The sequence below is a fragment of the Netta rufina genome (assembly GCF_964035555.1).
Source record: "Netta rufina genome assembly, chromosome: 25".
Lineage (NCBI taxonomy): Eukaryota > Metazoa > Chordata > Aves > Anseriformes > Anatidae > Netta > Netta rufina.
In genome coordinates this window covers 6889784-6910761 of record NC_140149.1, presented here as the reverse complement: position 1 = coordinate 6910761, position 20978 = coordinate 6889784, and the positions used below count along the sequence as shown (strand labels likewise).

Here is a 20978-nt window from a genome sequence, read left to right as displayed (position 1 = left end):
GGCCAAGGGGTTGGAAGGAGGAAGGGCAGCGGCTTGGGGTGGGGAGGGCTGAGGCCCCCCTCTCTGCACCATCCACGTCTCCGGGGCTTCGGCTCTCCTGGCACACCCGCGGGACGGGGTGGGAGGAAAGCTGTGCACGCGGCGCTGGCTGAAGAACCTTTTAATTTTGACAAAAACGAAGTACAAAACCGAGGCCAATTTTCTTTTCTCCCCATTCGCGAGGATCTCTGCCAGAGTGGCGCTGGGCTGGCGCGGGGTGGCGGGCGGGCGGGGTGGCTCCGGGTGCTGGGGCGCGCGCCCTCCCCGGGGAGGGCCACGGGGCACCCGTGGGTGCCCGCGAGCGCGGCTGGGCGCAGGGGGGGACGGGGCCAGCTGGCGGCGGGGCTCGCAGGAGTGAAGCGGGGAGCGTGCGAGGCCGGAGAGGAGGAGGAGGAGGAGGAGAGGAGAGGCCGCCCGGGAGCGGGAGCCGGAGCGAGCGCGGCGGGGCACGGCTGGGCTGCGGCTCGGTGCCGGTCGTGGCGCCGGAGGGGTGTTTTGGGCTGGCTGGCTTTTGGTTTCCAATAAATACCAATCGGTGGGGGGCGGCTGGAGTCGCCGGCGCCCCGGCAGCTGCGGCACGCGGGGCTGGAGGGAGCGCAGACGGAGGTCCTGGCTGGGGCTGGGGGAGGCGGGGGGCTGCCTAGCTGATGATCTGCCGGGGCCGGCCGTAGCTCATCCCCGCCTGTGATGCGCCCTTGTTGCTCCCCATCTGTAAGCCGATGACGTTCTTGCCCTCCTTCAGCTGGCTCTCGGTGAACTCCCGCTTGTGCTCCTGCGCCTTCCTGCGGGGCGGAGGGAGAGGCCATGCGGCACCCGCTGCCCCCCCCCGGCTGCCGGATCCTTGGATCCTCGCCCCGGTGCTGGAATTCCCCCCATTCCCCTCCCCAGGGCCGCAGCCCCAGCCCCCTGCTCCCTGTGGCACCCAAGAAGGGACCAAAACCCCCCAGGGCAGCAGGAAGGGGACGGCGCCAGCCCCGCCGGCTCTGCGGGGAGCTGGCGGGCAGGGGGCAGGGGCGCGAGGGTCCCACACTTACTTCATGAACCAGTTGGGGTCCCCGTGGTAGTTCCCGTCGTTCTTGGTCACCGCCAGGCTCCCCAGGGCCATCAGCGTCCTCTGCACCGCCGCCATGTCCTTGGCTGCCCAAGGACAGTGGTGTGAGCACTGGCACGGCGCTGCCAGCCCCCCGTGAAGCCCCCCGCCCGCAGCCCCCCGCCCAGCACACCTTCAAAGAGGTCGACGGTCTGGAAGATGTCTGTCTTCACCACGCCGTAGTCCTCGGCCGCCTTGAGGAACTGGGCGATCTGCTCCATCTGCTTGAACACCATGGTGGGGGGGCTGTCGGGGATCTTGACGGGCTTGGAGCCGTCGGGGTAGAGGCTGTTCACCAGCCGGCTGAGCACCTGCGGGCAGCGGGGGGCTGAGGGAGGCCGAGCTCCCCGCACGGCCCCGCCGCCGCCCGCCCGGCCCCGCACTCACGATGCCGTTCTTCAGCCAGACCTGGAAGCCCAGGCGGCCCCGGTCGGGGCGGCCCACGCTGGCCCCGCACTGCGCCACGATCCACTCCACCAGGCGGTCCTCCAGCTCGTCGTCGTACTTCTTCTCGATCTTGGACTGGACGTCCCTGCTCATGCCGTACGCCGGGCCCTTGTTGGCCATGACTGCGGTGGGTGGGAGACCTGGGGCAGGACGGGGCGCGTGAGGCTGCGGGGACACTGCTCCCCCTTGCCCGCAGCATCCACCTCCCGGCTCTCCCCGTGCCAAGCAGGGGCTGTTCGATGCCAAACGGCACATCCAGAGCCGATCATTCAACCATGATCCTTGCAGCACACCCAGACAGACGGGTCCCATCCCAGAGCTGCCTCATCCCCGCTCTCCAGCTCAGGGCGTGCAGCAGAGCTGCCTCGTCCCCATCCCTGCCCGCTCAGCCACCGGCGGGCCCCGAGGGTGCCCACATCCCTGGCTTCGGGCAGCCGGTGGCCGTGCCATGGCTGAAGGTGTCCAGGAAGGAATCAGCACGGCTGGAGAGCAGCGGGGTCCGGGCAGCAGGGCTGGGTGCCTGGGGCACCGCGGGGTGCCATGGGGTGGCCACGGCTCTCCGTGTCCCCATGCCAGTGCCAGGAGGCCACCCCGCGGAGCCGTGCCCGTGCCCTTGTAAGGACATGGTGCGGGCAGGCACGGCGGTGGCCGGGGCGGGCAGCGCCGGAGGATGCCAGGAAGGGTGCCAGCGGGTGGGGAGCTGGCAGCCAAGCCCCCCGCCGAGGCAGCCTCTCTCCTCCTCGCACAGCTCCTGGCTGGGTTGGAGCCAGCCGAGTGCTGGGGCTGAGCCGTGGAGGCACCTGAGCTCCCCGACCAGCAGCTCGCCCCTCGCACCGGGCAGATGCAGCACAGAGCCTGGGAGGCAGCAGGGAAGCGCCGAGCCTGGCTGCTGGCAGCGATGCAGGGGAGCCCCCAGCCCTGGGGTTCCTGCAGTGTCAGTGCAGGAGCCCCCCACAGGCTGTGCCCAGTCCCGGGCACGTCCCCAATGCCGCAGGCAGCGCCGCTCAGCTGGCACAGCTCACGGGGCACTGACCGTGAGCCCGTGCCCACCTCCCACCTTCAGCCCCTTCCCGCAGGAGCTGGGGGCTGGGGCTGCTCCCCGAGTGCTCCCCGAGTGCCCCAGGGCTGGGCACTGCCAGCACCCACCAAAGCTCTGCTCCCGGGAGCCGCAGAGCCCCGGTGGCAACCCGGTGCTGAGGACCAGGGGCAGCAGCGCACCCGGGGCAGGGTCCTCAGCCCATGGAACTGTATCCATCCCCCCAGGGGAGAGGGACCCGAATCCGGGGAGCAGCACCCCCATTCAGGGAGCATGATGCCATCCTGGGGAGCAGCACCCCATCCCGCAGAGCAGCACCTCAATCCAGAGAGCAGCAGCCCAATCCCAGAGAGCAGAATCCCCATGTGGGGAGCAGGACCCCATCCCGGGGAGCAGGACCCCATCCCGGGGAGCAGGACCCCATGCCGGGGAGCAGGACCCCATGCCGGGGAGCAGGACCCCATGCCGGGGAGCAGCATCCCAGCACAGACAGCAGCAGCCCCATCCCCGCCAGCAGAATCCCAACGCGGGGAGCGCGACCCCATCCCGGGGATCCCGGGGAGCAGCACCCCAACGTCCCAGGGGCCGGCGTCCCCAGGGGGCACCCCCCGTGCCCGCCACCCCCCCGCAGCAGGACTCACGAGCGGCTGCTGAGGGAGGCGCGGGGCGATGCTGTGCGCGGGAGCGGGCGCTCTGCACACCGGGGAGGCCGACGCCGAGCTAAAAGGCCGGTGCCGGGGCAGTGATGTCAGCCAGCCCGCGGCCAGCCCCCCATCCCTCCCTCGCGGGGCGCACCCAGACTCCGGCCCAGGCACCATATTTGGGGAAAAGACTCCGAAAAGCGGTGACTAAGGGCCCGTGCCGGAGCATTCCCCGCGTGCCTCAGCCCCGGCAGTTTTGGGGCAGGGAGGAAGCGGGGCCCCGGGCTCTGATGGAGTAAGTCCTTTTATAGGCAGGCGCTCGCCGAGGTTTTTCTGCCCTGACTTCATGGCTGGCTTTCCCCTGCGCTCACCCCGTGGGGCTCTGCGGGGCTGGGGGCACGGGGGGGACCCGAGCGGCCGGGACGAGGCCATGAGGTGGTCGCGGTGCGTGCCGGGGGGCTGCTGGGGAGCAGAGCGAGCCAGGGCTGGCCTGCACAGCACGGAGAGGCCGTGGGCATCCTGCGGGCACACGGCCAGGGCTCAGGAGTGTCCCCAAGAATTGCTCTGCCCCCATCGAGGAGGGCAGGATGCAGCCAGGCAGCCCTGGAGCCAGGTGGGGATGCCACAGGGACCCCCAGCCCCCAGGGACCCCCAGCCTGGCACATCCCAGCACACCCCCAGCTCCATCCCCAGCCCTCCCCGGCCCCCCCTGCAGTGCCAGGAGCTGCAGCAGGACGCAGCCACAGCTCCAGAATTGTCCCCATGGCCATGGGACCCCAGGGGCTCAGCGCGGGGGCGCAGCCCAGGACCCGCAGCCTCCCCAAAGCCCCCCTACATCCACTGGCACGCTGCCTGCACCCCAAACCCCTCCACACCCCAAACCCTGCAGCTCCCATCCCCTGGGGCACAGCAGCAGCCCCACAGCCCTGGGGGGCCTCTCAGCTTCCCGAGGGGGAGGCTGGGGGAGCAGCAGCGTGCAGCTGACACCCAGCGGCCCTTCCAAACCCCCCTGGGGTGCTGGACGTGCCGGGAGCCCCCAGCCCCGGCCCCGCAGGAGGAGGCAGGCACGGGTAAAGTGCAGACACTTTAATGGGAGCCGCTCCCCGGCACGGCCGCAGGAGCAGCGGACGGGAGGAGAAATCCGGCCGGGCGAGGGGCTCGGCGGGACGCGGCCCCCCCGGGGGCTGACCCCAGCATTGGGGTGCAGGGGCAGGGCCGCCACGCTCCGCGCCCCAAAACTGGCATTAGGCACTGAAGGTCCCGCACCCGTGTGCGTGTGGGGCCGCGCGTCCCAGCAGCAGCAGCACCTTGTCCAGTGTCACTTGTCACCACGGACGGGCGCCACGGGGGACGCCACGCAGCCACGCAGCCCCCCCGGTGCAAGAGAAGGGCCGGGCTGCCAGCGGGGGTCCCCAGCCCCATTTTCGGCTAAGACACGTGCTGGGCAGGCCGGGGGGGTTGGCCGCAGGCACCCGCACAGTGAGGAGGAGGCACGGCGAGGAGGGGACGGAGAGGCTGGCGGGACCCCCAGCACGGGCATCCCTCCCCCGGGGTGGGGGGGCTCCAGCCGGGATTTTGGCACAGCCCCGGGGGGCGGCACCGCGGAGCAGCGGCCCCTCTGCTGCCGGGCCCCTAGAAGACGTAGATCTTGTCCCGCTGGACGCAGTCCAAGTCATCGTCCAGCGTCAGCAGCACCTGCGGGGAGGGCAGCGGAGGGGCCGTGAGCTGGGGCCCCCCCCGGCTGAGCCCCCCGGGGTCCCGTGGCTGCAGGGAGGGCGGCACCTACCAGGAAGGAGCCGAACATGGCGATGGAGGAGAGGAAGTGCCAGATGTCGTGGTCGTCGAAGAAGTCGAGCAGGATGCAGTCACGGTTGTGCTCCCGGGACTCGGCTGGGGTTTTCTGTGCGGGACGGGGCGAGCTGTCACCCTGCCCACCCCACTGCCACCCCCTGCCCCCCACCCAGCCACCTACCTGCCAGGTGCTGAGCCCCTGGAAGAAGAAGAAGAGGGCGAAGCCCCAGACCACGGAGGTGCCGATAATGCAGAGCAGGGGGATGAGCTTGATGCGCTCGCCGCTGCGGAGCTGGAGGAGAGGCCGGGGTCACCACGCAGGGGGCACCCGGCAGCCCGGGCAGGCAGCCTCTGGCCGAGCACCCCCAAAACGCCCACCCCTTGTGCCCTCCCCACACAGGCTCCGCTCGCACCTTCATGATGATGTAGAAGGCGAAGTAGAGGAGCAGGTTGCAGATGCCGATGGCCAGCAGGTAGGAAGCAAAGTCATTGGGGTGGACAATGAGGCCGTAGGCAGCGCTGGGGAGGCAGGGACAGGCAGCGGGGTCAGCTCAGCCTGTGGTGTCCCCCCCGTGCCCTGCTGTCCCCCGGGACCTGCTGGCAGCTCCCCCAGGGGATGGGGCGGTGCAGGGGTTCGCTGCGGTGCCGCGGGTGCAGGGGCCGTGCTCAGCCCACAGCTGCCATGAGCTGGGTGTCCTCAGCCCCAGGGGCTGGCCCGGGGCCGGGGGGGGGAGCAGGGCAGGGGCAGCAGCGGGGATGGGGGGGCCCGGGTGTGGAGGAAGCAGCGTGGGGGCCCAGCTCTGCACTTACAGCGACCAGTTGATGATGTTCCCCATGACCAAGAGCACCATTCGGTCCTGCCAAGGGAGACGGGACGGGGTGAGGAGAGGGCCTGGGGGGCACCCGGCCAGGCTGGGGGGGGGTCTGCGGCGTGCCAGGTCTCAGCACAGCCCCAGGCCGGTGGCCAGCAAGCTCGCGGGCAGCGATGTCCCTTCCCCTCCCGTCACTCACCACGTACATGGGCCCGCTGCACTGCCGGACGCAGTCCGTGTACAGCACGTGCAGGATCCTGCGCAGGATGCCCGAGTCTGTGGGGACAGGGGAGGTAGAGCTGGGGGTCCCGGAGGTAGAGCTGGGGGTCCCGGAGCTGCCCCCTGCCCATCCCAGCCCTGCCAGCCCCCAGGTAAACCCTCACCGAGCTTCCAGCGCCCCATGTAGTAGAGCTGGGTGCTGAGCAGGAGGGTGGCCACGATGTGGATGACGGAGAAGACGATCCAGAAGGCCATGTTCCCCTTGCCAAACACCTGGGGGGGGGAGAGAAAAGCGGGCAGAGGGCTGGCGAGTGGCCACCCCGAGCCGTGCCCAGCCCCGCTGTGCTCCTGCACTCACGACGCCGACGACGGAGAAGAAGATGACGACGGCCAGGCAGGCGTAGGCGCTGTAGGCGCTGGCGTTGATGTCGGGGTGCCGCTTCTGGTACAGCTTCAGCATGCAGAGCCCGGCGATCATGTACATGAAGGAGGTGTCTGCGGGACGGCAGCGGTCAGCGGGGCTGCGTGGGGGCGGCCCCCAGGTGCGGTGCCGGGGCGGCACTCACCGAACTGGAAGTTGGTGTAGTTGGGGCAGACGTGGTAGCAGGCGCTGAGCAGCCCCTCCATCATCAGGGCCGTGCCCATGGCGTAGAAGAGCCCGAAGTGCTTGGGGATGCCGCACTCCTGGGGGGGGCAGAGGGGAGGGGAAGGGGTGCTCAGGGACGCCGAGACGCCCCCAGGAGCAGAGCCCCGCGGCCGCGTGTCCCCTACCAGGGCGTGCGTGTCGTTGCGCATGAGCGCCCGGTTGTAGTTGATCTCCCTCTGCAGGATGATGAGCAGGAAGAGCAGCCCCAGCAGGACGTAGCCCAGGTTGCTGAGGATGTTGTTGAAGGCGCTGCGGGAAGCAGGTCAGCCCCTCAGCACCCCAGGACCCCCTCCTCTGCCCACCCCCCATGGCCCTGCCCCACGCCCGCCGCCCCGACCTGAGGTTCCCCAGCGGGTGGGCGCACAGAAAGTTGTAGTAGCAGATGTCCTGGTTGCCCGTCACGTTCACCACCTGCAGGCACAGCACAGTGAGAGCAGGAGGTGGCAGGGAGAGGACACGGGGGGACGCCCCGGGGACATGGGGACGTTCCCATTGGGGATGGAGAACAGTTTGGGACAGCTCCCTGGGCCGGGCACCCCGACCCCGCTCACCGTCTGGTAGGTGATGACCAGCTGGATGACCGGGAGGGCGTAGAAGACAGCGATGGTGGCAATGTTCCTGGGGGGGCACAGCAGTGTCACGGGGATGCCCACTGGGGACACCATGGGGTCACCGTCCCGATCCCCCCCACGCTACCCCCTGCTCACCAGAAGTAGATCTGGTATTTCTTCCGCAGCACCCGCTTGTCCTTGCGGGCCAGGTCGGCCACGCAGAGGTATTGCTGCAAGGAGAGGCAGGGTCTGAGCGGGGCAGGGCTGGGCGCCCCGGCACGGCCCCGCACAGCCCCGACGGGGACGCACCTTGGTGCGGATGACGTTCTTGTCGTAGTCGATGTCGGCCAGCGTGTCGTAGTCGTCCTCCTCCACCGAGCTCAGCGAGTCCAGGCGGGGCCGCCCGGCCACGTTCTCCAGCGACCGCTCCCCTGCGCCAGAGCCGGGGGGTGAGCGGTGATGGGGGCACCCCGCGGGGCCAAGCCCTCCTCGCCGACACCAATCACCCCCAATTACACCCGCGCCCCCCTCTCTAGCTCAGCCTGGGCCTGCCCCGGGATTTGGCCACGCCGGGGGGGCCCTGCGCCGTGCGGGGCTGGGGCAGAGCGGCTGCGGGCACGGCGGGGGCTGCGCCCGGGGCAAAGCTCGGGGCAGGGCAGATTGGCTCGATTGGACCGCCCCTGCTCGGCACCAACATCTACCCATAGCAATGCACAGCTGCCTCATCGGGGCCGAGGGGATGCGCCGCTTGAACTGCTCCTGCCCTTCAAAGGAAAGCGAGAGTTACCGGGGCAGGACGGGGGGGGACCCAGCGCAGCGCCGGCACCTGCGGAGGCTCCCGGCACGGCGCCAGCCGGCGGTGCCCACCCCGAGACCCCAACCTCGGGCTGGCAGGGAGGGACAGGGGCTGCCAGGGGACGGAGACAGGCCGAGCTGAGCTGCCAGCGGTCGGTGCCCTCGGGGCAGCCCTGGCACATGGGCTCCGTGGTGTGGCACGGCGCAGGACTCACCCACGTATCCGTAGGAGACCTCTGCAGAGCCCAAGCTGCCCGAGGCGGCCTCGGTGCTGCCGGAGGAGCCGTTCTCTGCGGGGAGGGACAGGGTGGGCGTGCGGCACGGCCACCGGCCCCCGCGGGTGGGGAGGTGAGGGGCAGCATGTGGCACTCACCGAAGGAGCCGTAACCGTAGGTGTCGTAGGGGACGTGCCCCAGGAAGGAGTCAGGGATGCTGCGGGAGTGCCCTGCGGGACAGGAGGGGACGCACAGCCCCATCAGCGGGGGGCAGCCACCGGCAGCACCCCCAGCACGGGGTCGTGCGGCCGATCGGAGCGGGGCAGTGCCCTGCGCCTCTGCCTGCAGCTGGGGGCATGGCACGGGCAGCAGCTTGCAGCCACGGACAGAGCAAACGCTGGCACCTACCCAGTAAAGATGCTGGGAGTCGCCAGAAAGTCATGGAGAAAGAGAGAGAGACTCAGTCAGGTGCCCCAGCCCCAGCTCAGCTGCGTCAGCCCCAGAGAGGAGAAGAAGCCAAACCCCAGGACGTTCCCATCCCTGCTCTTTGGCCTCACTTGAAAGGCAGAAAAAAACACCAGCCCCAGGGACATCCATCCCCTCGCTGCCACCCCAAATACCTGTGTCCAGGCTGGGCGAGTCCATGGCTGCCAGGAGCCCCTTCCTCTTCTGCTGCCTGCCAAAGGGAGCGGCCGTGAGCAGCACCGCAGGGCGCCCACGGGGGGCACCGCGCCGTGGGGCAGGGACAGGGGTACGGGGAGGGGACGGGGGGGCCACAAGGGTTGGGGGCTCACCGGCAGCTCTCCCAGCAGGCGATGAGCAGCGTGAGGACGTAGAAGGAGAGGAAGATGCCCAGGCAGAAGAGCATGCTGCTCACGTACGCCTCCGCTGCGCACAGAGCCGGGACGAGGCTCAGGGCGAGCGGTGGCCCCGGGGACCTGTCCCGGGGTCCCCTCAGCACCCCGCAGCTCCCAGCCCTTATCGGCGCCTGGAGCAGGCTCCCACCCAGGCTTACAGGTTATGGCAGGGGACACCATCACCTCCAGCATCTTCTGCCGGTTGTGCTGATCCACGGGCTCATCTGCAGGAGGCACGGGGAGCCCTCAGCTCTGCGGGGCGGGGGTCAGCCCCGTGCCCAGCACCAGACCCCGCAGCAGCAAGGCTCCCCCCGCCGGGCACCCACCTGGGGAGGTGTGTTTGGACAGGGGGTAGTAGGGCAGAGCCCCCCCGCACGCCTCGTCCTCCGTCTTCACCACCACCACCACGTAGAAGCTGTTGCTGGGGAAATCCTTCTTCTGCCACGGCGAGAGAGACGAGGGTCAGCAGCACCAGGGGGGGACGCGTGGGTCCCTGTGGGGCTGAGCCCCACGGCCGGGGCCTGTCCCCATGCCCAGGGACACCGGCCCCGCGCCCACCTGCACGGTGATGGCCGCCTTCTTGGTCATGGTCTGGTACATGCCGATGAAGGCCACGTTGTTGTCCAGGTCGTAGACGGGGCACTGCGGGGTGTGAGGGGCCGTCAGCCCCGCCGAGCCCCGCGGGTCCCCCCAGGGGGAGTCCCCGGAGCCCAAACCTACCAGGATGTCCTGGATGGAGATGACGGAGCAGGGGAAAGCCATGGCTGAGGTCACCTTCACGATCACCGAGTCCACTCCCTCGGGGAACTCGTACTTGAAGTACTGGGGGGAGAGGGGCACGTCGCCACCCATGCCACTCCCCGCGGTGCGGACCCTCTGCCCGGCCAGCCCGGCCCCTCACCTGCGGCTGCGATGCCGTGGCGTTGAAGCTGAAGGCTTCATTGGTCCTGGGGAGAGCGGGGAAGGAGGGATGAGGGCCGGCCGGGGCAGCAGCTGCATGGGGAGGGAGCGGGCAGGGGGCCGGGGCCGTGCCCCTCACCGCAGCACGAAGTTCTCCACGCGGGTGACGCGCAGCTGGTAGGAGGCATTGAGGGACAGCGTGGAGACGTCCACGTAGAAGTGCTGGGTCTCCACCTCCGCCTTGCTCTGCGGCTGGCACAGCGTGCGGCTCACCTCCTGGTACGCGTACTTCCTCTGGTACCTGGGGCAGGCAGACCCCCCCCGTGCCGTGCCGTGCCATGACACCGACCCCTGCCCACCCCGTGCCATCAGGGGACCCCCGCCCGGGGCTCCCGAGCCCCCCCAATACTCACAGGCCCCGTAGGATGAGCGGCACCTGGAACGAGACCACCGCCTCCTTCTGCCTCACCACGAAGAGCACGGGCAGGTCCTTGTGGTCGGACAGGACGTTCACCGACACCCGGACTCCCTCTGTCTGCGGGGACAGCGCGGAGGCGACGCTGTGGCCGGGCAGCGGCGCCCCGCTGGGTGGACTTTGCTCGCAGACACGTTGGCCCCGTGCTGATGGGGGGGTGTGGGACGCGGGGACCGGGCTCTGCCACCACCCAGGGCTGGGTGACGGGGGGCTGCACGGCCAGGGGCTCCCGGGGGTGGTGGGGCACTGCCTCGAGGTGAACCTGGGGTGCCCAAATGGGGAACGTGGCCCAAAAGGGGGAACACAGCCCAAAAAAAGGAACACAGCCCAAAAAAAGGAACACAGCCCAAAAAAAGGAACATGGTCTAAAAGGGGGGATGCAGCCCAAAAATAGGAACATGGCCCAAAAGGGGGGACACAGCCCAAAAGGGGGGACACAGCTCAACAAGGGGAGCGCAAACCAAGAAGGGGAACACACCGCAACAAGGGGAACACCCCAAAAATGGGAACGCACCGCAACAAGGGGAACACAGCCCAGGGAAGGGAACACCCCAAAAACGGGAACGCACTGCCAAAAGGGGCCCCGCTCCCCCAAAAGGCCACCGTGTCCCCCCCGTGCCCGCCCCGCTCACCCTGTTGCGCAGCACGGTGTGGTTGAAGGCGTAGATGTTGAGCAGGTCGGCGTCCACCCAGTCCGAGTAGGTCCTGTCGAAGGTGGCCTCCTTCTCCTGCACCCGCCGGCGCTGCTGGGGCTGGGGCTGGGGCTGGGGCTGGGGCTGGGGCTGGGGCTGGGGCTGGGGCAGGGCTGGCAGCGGGGCGAGCACCCCCAGCAGCAGCGCCCAGGCCAGCACGGCGGGCGGCATCCCGCCAGCATCCCCGGCCCCGCCGCGGGGGCACCGGGGGGGCACCGGGACGGGACGGGGTCAGCCGGGGCGCAGCGGGGAGCACGGAGCCATGGCGCGGGGGGGGCAGGCGCTGCCGGGGCCGGTGCCCGGTGCTTGGTGCCCGGATCCCGGTGCGGATCCCGGTTCCCGGTGCCGGTGTGGATCCCGGTGTGGATCCCGGTGCAGATCCCGGTGCCGGTGTGCGGTGCGGATCCCGGTGCCCGGTTCCCGGTGGTGATGCCCGGTGCCGGTGCGGGTCCCGGTGCCGATGCCCGGTCCCGGTGCGGGTCCCGTGTCCCCGGTGCCGGTGCCGCCGCCCGGCGGTAAACACGTCCCGGCGGTGACGTCAGGGCCGGGCGGGGAAGTGACGCGCGGGCGGCGCCGACCGGGGGCGGCCCCGGAGCCACCGTGGAGGGGGAGCGGAGCCCCGGGACCGGCACACGGACACGGCGAGGGGCAGCCCCGGGGCAACCCCACCACCCCCGGGGCTTTACGGGGCTGCTCCTGGACACCCCGGGCCGAAATACCCCGGTCCTAAGCGTCCTGCTCCTAAATGCGCCCTGATCCTAAAAATCCCCTGATCCTAAATGTGCCCTGATCCTAAATGTCCCCCGATCTTCACCGTCCTGTTCCTCAATGTCCCCCCTTCGTAGATATCCTGTTTCTTCGTAGATGTCCTGTTCCTAAGCAGCCCCTGTTCCTCAATACCTCCCCTTTTAAATATCCTGATCCTAAACGTCTCCTGTTCCTAAACACCCTGTTCCCATATCCCCCCCCAGCTCCCCCTCTCCTGGGCTGGAGCCCCCAGCCTCCTGCCCCAGATCTGCCCCCACCCGGGGCGTTGCGGTGCTCGCTGCTCCCCCAGGTGAGGGGCTCCCCGCTCCCCATGGGTGTGAGGCCGGGGCAGAGCCGCAGCTCACGCCCGACTCCTGGCCAAATCCTGCCTCTGCTGGCACGCCTCGGAGGTCGATGCCGGAGTGCTGAGCGTTCCCCATTCATCTCAGGGCTTAGGAGTGAATCAGAGCCATCAGCAGCCAGCTGAGAGATGCTGTCCAGGGCCAGAGGGGCAGTTACCTGCACCTGCAAACATCATTCAGAGCTTCGGGTACAGAACCCGAACTCTGCATCACTTGGAAACGGTGGTGAAAAGAGAGGAAAACGAACAAACAAACAGAAACCAGACTAGCAATAAGAACGGATACTGAATGAGAAGCGAGGATCCAGACGAGCATGACTCCAAATACCCACGGGAGGGAAGGCTGCGGGTTTACCCGTGAGAGGCTCCCCTGTGGAAGCTCCCCCCAACCCTGCAGCACCCCACAGCCGGTCCATGGCCCAGCAGCAGCAACGGGACACAGGAGGCAGCCAACAGGGAGCGGGAGACGCAGGCGCACACACACACACTGCAACACGTTGGGGTGAAACATTTACATTTATATTGAAATATGCACTAGACAGAGTGAGTTCTACCAGTTGATGCTTTTTTTTTTTTTTTTTTTTTTTTGCCAAAGCAGAATCACAATTCCCACCCGGGAAGGTTCAAGTCAGTGAGCAGACACAGAGCAGCGCCCCCGAGCAGGTGGGGAGGTCCCCACCATGTGCCTGGAGTGTCACCCCCTCCTCCCCAACAAGTCCCCAGGCACTCTTTTCCGTCCTTTCACATCTTTTCTCTTGGCTGCAATAAATAGGGAACTGGCAGTGCTCGCAGGCCACTGTACAGACAAGACACCAGGCTTCAGCACAGAACTGAAAAATGCAACTGGATTGTTTACAAAAGGAAAGAGCCCCAAAGGGCCGGTTCTTCCACAGCCAACCATTAACAATGAAATAATTCATGCTGGCCGGGCTGGGGCAGCCCAGCCCAGCCCCGATCCCAAGGGACATCGGTCACCCAAAGCTGCAACTGAAGCTTTTCTATGCGTCCTTTGGCGAGGCACTCGTTTTTTTTTTTAGTATTTGCTCAGTGAGGAGGCAGAATCCCTCCTTGCCCTCACACAAAACGTCTCAATTTTGTGCGGGACAATTTCTTACTAGACAGCCCCAAGCACAGCTAAAGTCTCCTAGGAAAAGAACAACAACAAAAAAAGCTGTCCTTCCTCTCCTCGTACAGCATCAGCACCCATCAGCGAGGGTTAAGGCAGCCGAGGAGGAGGGCTGCGAACACCGAAACAAGCACAGAGCGTGGCACCTGAGCAAGCCAAGCCTAAGCAGAGCTGTCCTCAGTCACGTTGCAGAGGAGCCACGAACCTGCCCGACCTCTCTCATTCCACCCAGCGCCCTGCCAAGAGCGGCTGACTCACCGCCGGACACGGCCGCAGCTGAGGAGTTAACTTTTTATTGGAAGGACACATTCCTGGGCAGCGTCTCTTTAACCAGCTGCAGGGACAGCACGGAGGGAAGCAGGGATGCATAGATTAAACTATCACACTGCCTTTCTATAAAAGCCTAGAAAGCTGGAAAGCTCGCAGGGAGCAGGGCGCTTTGGCCCGTCTCCCTAGGGGTGTGTGTGTGGAGGGGGGGGTCAATAAATCTTTTCCCCAAGAATCCTCCACTGCGAGGGATTTTCAAGGCTGGATTTCACACTTTTTTCCTACACCAGCTTCTCCAGCAAGCATCTAATCAGAAGCGTGAACACCTTTATCTTAAAGCCTGCTCTGCAAGGCAGCAGGGCTACAGAGTGCATAGGCTGAGCGGGGCCTGGGGAGCAGCGCGTTCCTGGCCTGGCCCATGGGGGTGAGACAATCATCCTCCTTCTACTACGGCACTCCAACACTTTTTACTTTTATTTCGGGGAATTGGAAAGCTTCATCCTTCCTTCATCTGTGTGTAGATCACATATACTGGAAACAAAACACACACTATGCATGCAATCCAGGCAGAAATCCTGCTATGATCAAATCTACAGGAAGAGGGGAATGTAGTGGGGACATAAAAGTATTCCTTAATGCTAGATTATAGACTGCATTAAACACCAGCACCCTTTATTATAAAAAAGGGCCAACAGACTATATACAGTACCTATGTACTTTCATTGCAGCAGGGCACAGCAAGCAACCTGGACACCTAAACACCCCTCAGTAAGCACACAGCATGGAGCGCCCGCTAAAAAGCCGTCGGTTCCTCTCCCATTTACCTGCCGGGAGGAGCGTGTGTGGCTGCAGGTCCCTCTCACGCCCCGAGAGGAGCGGGGATCTGCGCTGGCAGCCACCACAGCACGGATCTCTGATGTCTGCACAGCACTGCCACGCTCCAGCTCTGGCAGGTAAGCCGAGGAAGAACAGACTTGAGTTAAAATTACTTTATCTGCGAGTATATTTAGCTATTCGCCTAGGGCTCTGCGTTTAGGGTCCAAAACGGTTTCTTTTTGAAAAAGAGAAGCTTTCACTTGTAGATGAAAGGCTGTTTTCATACCACCACTAGTAGACTATAACCAGCTCTCATAACAACAACAAAAAAAGTCCCACCTACTTGCAGCCCCTGGAAGAGGGCGCTCGCTGCACTGGCTCCCTTGCCTGGAGGTGAGCCGCATCCAGGGCAGGAAGAGGCTACACCCTGGCTTTGCTTTTTTACTGTAAGAGGCTGTAGTTGCTTGAATAAAATGTTTATACAAGTAAAACAGAAGCAATAAAGAAATATACACCTTGGAATCTGTAAAGCTTCAGACTGATTTAGGCCTTGCAAAAAGGGGTTATTCATACGGGTTTTCCTTAGAAAAAAAAAAAAAAAAAAAAAAAGGATGTAACAGTCATACTTAAAAAAAAAAAAAAAGAAAAGAATGATGAACAGCACTGTAGAGAGCCCACTAGCACAGGCAACTCAAAGGAATGAAATGTCAGTTCTATAGGAGCGAGGACGTAACTACCTTGTGTGATATTAACCGGATAATTAAAAATCCTACACTGAACAACTGTTAAAAGGCAGCGACACCATACAGGGACAGGAGCAGAGAACAGGACAGCCAGCAGCACCTGAACGATGCTGCCCACAGGGAAGCTGCACGGAATGAAGCGTGCCCCAGCATGGTGAAGCAAGCACGAGCACAAGCACCTGGAGTGTGACACGCGTTCAGCTAACAGTTTGTCTCGTTACACTTCTCAATTCCAGTTTCATGCTGCTTCAGAAATAAGGAGTGGGAAAGCGACACGCGTCGCCTAACCCCCCAGTGGGAAAAAAAAAAAAAAAGGAAAAAAGGAAAGAACGGAAATATTATTAAAAGGTGGGACTGAGACTGAAAAATGCATCTGTTCTGTTATTAGCAAGTGGAAGGCAATTCTCGTTCCCAGGCTAATACACAGAGCACAACCCCTACAGCCAGGAACGGTGAGCCAGGAGCTGTGCACGGGCTGTCAGAGACAGGCTAAAAGGTTCTAGGACAACCACAGAGCAACAATACGTGGGAGGGGCACAGAGTGACAGTCCTGTTCTCATTTTAAATGAGGAATGGTTTAAAAGTAAAACTCTTCTTCAGCTAATCTCCTCCTGCAATAAAACCAACCAAGCCGGCCCTCACATGTACAAGACCAGTTAAACATCAGCCTTCCCCCTCAAAACACTAGGTACGAGCATCCGTAACATTCTACAATGGAAAGTGCTTTAAGAAAGAAGGATTCTGTAGTGCCAGTGACAGAACTGATCTGATGGGCTGGAGGATGTGAACACTGACATCAGCTGATCAGGCCAGAGCAGCTCGTTTCTCCTCGGGGGTCTCCTCCAGTAGCTGCATGATCAGTTCGTGGAGGGGTTTGCAGATCTTGGCGTAGCCCCCTCCCGTCAGGTGCAGGAAATCAAACATGTCGTGGTAGGAGATGGTGCCATCCGAGTGCACGAAGCCGGCGTCTACATCCAGCAGCTGCACGTTGGGCAGTTTGGGGAGGGAGGCTTTTAGCAGGTGGTTCACCTTGGCATTCTTCTGCCGCAGAGGGTTTGGCTTCTCTCCACGAGGTAGCAGGCCCTGAGACGAGAGAGAGGCAGTGAGGAGCTTTCACACGGTAACGATTTCTCCCCCCTGTCGATTCAAGCATCCTTTCAGGGTTTAGGATGTCTGTGACAGAGGGATCTCGTTCCTTCAATCAGCCCATTCAGATCCAATTTTAAATGCAACTGCCGATGAGCTATAAGCACAACTGGCAGGGCACTTGCTTTTCTTGCTTTTTTTAAAGCTACCAGCTTGTGCTCTCTCCAAAAGCTTTCATCAGCGCACTGAACGCCTCCGCTAAGCTTCTCAGTGGGACAGCCCCCAGCCGGCCTGTTAAAACAAGGAGGCCAACCAAGACTTCCAAATCCCAGCTCCGATCTGGGCACTTCTACCCCTTACAGGGCTTCTTCAACAACATCACTAAGCGGGGCAGCAACGCTGCTAGTGGCAACGATCACACCCACCTCTGGTGGAGCTGAGCTTCTGCAGAGCCAGGCAAGGCAGGGGAGGCACGGACAAAGCAGAAGATAAATGCAGCGAGCGCCCTCCCCCACCACCACCCCCTCCCAGTATCACCCAGACACAGCGCAGAGAACACAGGGCCTCCTCACAGCGCTTTGTTTTCGCAGCTCTCCACGAGACATACCAGCACAATAACTTTGGCCTGTGGCTGCTGGGTATTTATCAGGCGCACGATGGCCTCGATTCCGCCTGCGACTTCTTCGGCTGTGTTTTCGTGATTATTTGTTCCAACCCAAACAACAATGACCTGCGAGGAGAAGAAATGTTTGCAACCTTTTCAGAACAAGTTCTAAGACTCTTGCTGACCCTGATAACCCTATGTAAACATCAGCTGTGACCAGCAAGCTCGGTTAAGAATGTTTAAGTATCAACCCACATCGCGAGAGGTCTTCAGCTGTCAGTTATGCTGACTTTTGAACAGAATCTCACAAGCCTCTGTCCAGACAAACCAGGATTACTGAAAGTTTTCTGTTCAGCCTAGGAGATGACTGAGCCTACCCCATCCCACAGAGCCTCTTGGCCAACACACTGCAGGAGCCTGCACTGGTCAAAAAGGAGATAACATTCACACAGCACACACTCCTTCAGGACAGGGACAATTGTGCAGCTCAGCTTCTTTAAGGAAAGATTAAATGCTGTTAAATAACAGAAATATGAGTGGCGCTGCCTTCCTAGTGGAGCACATGCTGCGGCACTGCCTTGCACCACAGCACCATGGTGGGCTGCTCAGGTGCAGGGTGGGAAGCTGTTCCTGGCTCCGTGTACTGAACATCTTTGCTGGCTTTCTGTCAAAGATTTCACCATCCCCACCTAGAGGCTGAGAGCACTCAGGCCTGAGACACGCTGCAATCCAGCCTGCACCTAGCGATAATAAATAACAGGCCTGATCGCCAGCTGTGCTGGGGCCGTGAGGCCATGTCTCCTAAAGATTCCTCTGCTATTTGCACACTCAGCAGAGAAACCCGTGTGTGAGAGAGCATGGCCCTGTTCCCAAACACTTCTGGTTTAGCCAAACACATTTCAGCACCTTGTGCGTGCTTCGTGCTGGCAGTTGTTCAAACAAAAAGGTCTCTCAGGAGTTAACAGCTCCCTGGGCTGAGCACCACTGACGTCTCCTCTGAGTCAGCACACGGCTGCCCGCCCGGCGCCCCGGTCGTACCTTCGGTTTAATGTTCTCCAGCTCACCGTTCTTCAGTCTCCATAGAACGTGGCCGGTGGTGTCCCCACCGATCCCAAAATTCAGTGCGTGGAGCGGTGAGAAGAGCTCTCGCCAGATCTGCAAGCAGAGAGCAGTTTCCTATTTCAGAGGAGCAGCCTGATGGTGACAGAGACACTGCACGGACACGCGATGCTGTCAGTGGCACTGGAAGGAGCAGGGAGACACCCCAAAACTCACTTCCAGAAAGGGCATTTAAGCACAGGACAGGGCTTTGCTCCAAGGTCTGCAAGAGGTGGAATGGCTGGTGTTCACTCAGTCCTGGCACAAAGAAAGGGGAAGTTCTCTCAAACAGCTACTTGGTGTCAGGAACAGAGCACTCAGCTGCTGCAGACCGCGGTGTCCCTACCTCAGTTAGTGACAAGACTCCTGAAGGTGTCTAGGAGCTGAAGAAATCCCTCCTATTGCCAGCTAACAGAACTAAAAAAGCCTGGAGCGCACTGGGAAGCAGCTCTCAAACAAAGTAACTCAGCTACGGCCACCGCGGAGCAGCAAATCTCTCCCTTTGCTCCCCTACTCTAGTTTTAGGGATTAAGGAAACGCAGAAAACCTAGCCAGTGCCTTCAACAAAATTCCCTTCTCAGGGCATCTCTAACGCCTTCCCTTTGGCACCAGAAAATTGGGTTCATGCACACAGCACACTGAGGGTTAAGCATGCCCCAGCCAGGACACACCTACAGAGATTTCACCCTCGGGAGTTTGGAACTGGAGGTCCACGGAAGGAGCGAAGGGCTGTGTCTGCGTGGCCAAGGGGAGGCCGTCATTAATTGCTCCAGAGCAGGACTGCAAACGGCCCCAGATAAACCAGGGAGACTTTGTACGGGCGTTGGGGAGGGAAGGAAACGGGGCAGAGCAACAGAAGGGACAGCGGTAAAGTCAGAACGGAACAGAAAGAGTTATCAGGACCACGCATGATTACACGCTGCTGGATTAGGATTTCCAATCCGTGCAGCCCCAAACCACCTTTATCTGTAACCAGTACCTCATACTGCTGCAGCAACTGCACCATGGAGTCACCCACGAAGAGCACGTCGGGTTCCTTGTCTTTGCAGTCCGAGACAAATCTGTTGTGCTGTCAGGAGAAAGCAGCACCGTGTCAGCTCACACTCAGCTCATGGGGCAGGAAGGGCTGGAGCAGCTCCCCCTGCCTGCCTCCCGCACGCTTCTTTCCCATGTTAACCCACGAACACCCCTCCCAGCTGCACCAACCCCAACAGGGACGAGCTCTTGGCTCCGAGAGCAGCATTTTGCCTGCTCTGGGCACTGCCCACATGCAGCCACAGGGAGCAGCCTTCGGCTATGCTGCCCCGGCTGCAGGAGGAAGCGCTGCAGCAAGAGGCTGGGGGTGCAGACACTGCGGATCTACTCTTCTCAGCTCGGTGCCTGCCTTTTAAAGACACGGGTGGAGCAGAGCAGCGCTTTGCAGGCACAGAGCCCTGTTGTGTGCTTTGTTTAACAAACGGGTCAGCAATTTCTCTCTGTTAATGGGTGAAGCAGGGCTTTTTTAATGCTATTTCACACCGTGGCACTCAGGTCAACGCTGCTAATTGCCTGGATTCACCCCTACAGGCAGGTCACAGCACAGCCCGCGTGTCCCCGGCCCCTCCCCGGGCAGCTCCTGTACCTGCGACATCCACCGGTCGTCCCCCTGGATGTCCTCGGCGGCGTGCGGGACGGCCGCTGGGTTGGAGTCCCCGTGGCTCATCCGGTTCCTGCGGAGAGAAGAGGGCAGGCGGGCGGCACTCAGGGCTGGGCCCGGGGAAATTAAATAAAATAAAACAAACCCAAAAACCCAGGGCCCATTAGACGTGTACCGGGCGGCGTGTGCCCGCTTAACGGACAGCCTGTGCCCGTTTAGCGGGTTAATTTCTAAATGACAAGGCCGGGCTGCGAGCAGGGCCGCCTGCAGGGCTGTGACGGGAGCCCCCGGTGCCACCTCGCGGCCAAGAACCGCCCCGAGGACAAACCGGGGAGATTTTGGGGTCAAATCACGGTGATTCGGGGCCGCCCAGCCCAGCCCGGCCCGCACGAGGCGGCGGCGGGCGCAGCGCCAGGCCGCGGGGCGAGGCGGGGCCCGGCCACCGGCACCCAGCGGCGCGGCGGGGCCGGGGCGGCGCCCCCCGGGGCACGGAGATTTGGGGCCGGGAGGGGCGGGGAGGGCAGGGGCCGGTCCCGATCCCAGTCCCGGCGCGGCGCCGCCCCGCACTCACGGCTCGCCCCGCGACTCCATGGCCGGGCGCCTCCCTCCTGCCTCGGCCCGGGCCCGCTCCGCGCCTGCGCCGCCGCCGCTTCCGCTTCCGCCTGGCAACCAACCCCGGCGGGGCCGCTTCCGGGCGCGCTGCCGGAAGTCCCGCCCCGCGCTTCTTAAAGGGGGGGGGGGGGAGGGAAGGGAAGCGGGGCGGCGGCGTGACGTCAGCGGGGCGGCGGTGACGTCACCGCGCTGCTTCCTGCGGCCCCGTCAGTGCGGGCGCGGAGCCGCGGGGGCCGCGCGGTTGTGGGAAGGGCCCCGCTGGGGGCCGGCCGCGCCTCACAGCAGGGCCCGCAACGCGCCCAGCGCCGCCTGAGGGGGCTCCGTGCTCCAACCGAGCCCTCCCGAGCCCAACCGGGGCCGCGCGGGGGTTCTGGGCCCCCCCGACCCCCCCAAACCCGCGCCGCGCGCTCCCGACGCCGCGCGGGGGCGCGCTGGGCTCCCGGCCCCGCCCCTCCCCGCGAGGCCCCGCCCCTTCCTTCAAACCCCGCCCCTTTCCCCGTGGAGCCCCGCCCCTCACCCAATCACCTTCCTCCTCCTCCCTCCTCGCCCCGCCCCTCCGCGCGCTGCCGTCACTTGCCCCGCCCCGCCCCGCGGGGTTGCCATGGCAGCCGCCCCCCCCCCTGCCTCCACCCCCCCCCGCTGAGCTCACGCGGTGCCGCAGCCCCGCGGGGGGGGG

The 20978-nt window shown here is 64.0% G+C and overlaps 3 protein-coding genes across 4 annotated transcripts; all 3 read right to left on the bottom strand.

The window, feature by feature from the left end:
* Positions 1-144: 144 nt before the first annotated feature.
* Positions 145-3305, bottom strand: TAGLN (transgelin). The gene is made up of 5 exons (XM_084301461.1): positions 3254-3305; positions 1517-1716; positions 1263-1440; positions 1074-1176; positions 145-821 (listed from the first exon to the last, which is right to left on the bottom strand). The coding sequence occupies exons 2-5, from the start codon at positions 1694-1696 to the stop codon at positions 680-682; spliced, it is 603 nt and encodes a 200-aa protein (XP_084157587.1). The 5' UTR covers positions 1697-1716; positions 3254-3305; the 3' UTR covers positions 145-679.
* A 1019-nt stretch (positions 3306-4324) lies between these two features.
* SIDT2 (SID1 transmembrane family member 2) lies at positions 4325-11738 on the bottom strand. 2 transcript variants are annotated; one of them, XM_084301684.1, is made up of 28 exons: positions 11147-11738; positions 10453-10574; positions 10179-10340; positions 10041-10086; positions 9860-9961; positions 9698-9781; positions 9466-9577; positions 9298-9363; positions 9077-9170; positions 8903-8958; positions 8691-8702; positions 8441-8512; positions 8283-8357; positions 7974-8036; positions 7582-7703; positions 7429-7502; positions 7273-7339; positions 7059-7132; positions 6847-6970; positions 6642-6759; positions 6434-6570; positions 6240-6348; positions 6056-6132; positions 5855-5901; positions 5458-5563; positions 5226-5336; positions 5040-5153; positions 4325-4948 (listed from the first exon to the last, which is right to left on the bottom strand). In XM_084301684.1, exons 1-28 carry the CDS (start codon positions 11375-11377, stop codon positions 4886-4888), a joined length of 2640 nt encoding a protein of 879 aa, XP_084157810.1. In that variant the 5' UTR covers positions 11378-11738; the 3' UTR covers positions 4325-4885. The 2 variants fall into 2 exon arrangements, with proteins under 2 accessions (XP_084157810.1, XP_084157809.1); XM_084301683.1 differs by lacking the exon at positions 7974-8036.
* Positions 11739-12846: 1108 nt separating this feature from the next.
* PAFAH1B2 (platelet activating factor acetylhydrolase 1b catalytic subunit 2) lies at positions 12847-20345 on the bottom strand. The gene is made up of 6 exons (XM_084301606.1): positions 20262-20345; positions 19676-19763; positions 19034-19123; positions 17995-18111; positions 16960-17082; positions 12847-16349 (listed from the first exon to the last, which is right to left on the bottom strand). Exons 1-6 carry the CDS (start codon positions 20279-20281, stop codon positions 16071-16073), a joined length of 717 nt encoding a protein of 238 aa, XP_084157732.1. The 5' UTR covers positions 20282-20345; the 3' UTR covers positions 12847-16070.
* Positions 20346-20978: the final 633 nt, after the last annotated feature.

Excerpts from the sequence above, each read along its gene's own strand:
- TAGLN (XM_084301461.1), bottom strand. The coding sequence starts at position 1,696 with ATGGCCAACAAGGGCCCGGCGTACGGCATGAGCAGGGACGTCCAGTCC. Across the intron at positions 1,441-1,516 it reads TCTGGCTGAAGAACGGCATC|GTGCTCAGCCGGCTGGTGAA; the intron begins GTGAGTGCGGGG and ends CGCTGCCCGCAG. Across the intron at positions 822-1,073 it reads GACCCCAACTGGTTCATGAA|GAAGGCGCAGGAGCACAAGC; the intron begins GTAAGTGTGGGA and ends TCCGCCCCGCAG.
- SIDT2 (XM_084301684.1), bottom strand. The coding sequence starts at position 11,377 with ATGCCGCCCGCCGTGCTGGCCTGGGCGCTGCTGCTGGGGGTGCTCGCC. Across the intron at positions 9,171-9,297 it reads GGTGTCCCCTGCCATAACCT|CGGAGGCGTACGTGAGCAGC; the intron begins GTAAGCCTGGGT and ends CTCTGTGCGCAG. Across the intron at positions 5,154-5,225 it reads AGGGGCTCAGCACCTGGCAG|AAAACCCCAGCCGAGTCCCG; the intron begins GTAGGTGGCTGG and ends CGTCCCGCACAG.
- PAFAH1B2 (XM_084301606.1), bottom strand. The coding sequence starts at position 20,281 with ATGGAGTCGCGGGGCGAGCC. Across the intron at positions 17,083-17,994 it reads TGGAGAACATTAAACCGAAG|GTCATTGTTGTTTGGGTTGG; the intron begins GTACGACCGGGG and ends TTCTCCTCGCAG. Across the intron at positions 16,350-16,959 it reads AGGCCAAAGTTATTGTGCTG|GGCCTGCTACCTCGTGGAGA; the intron begins GTATGTCTCGTG and ends CTCTCGTCTCAG.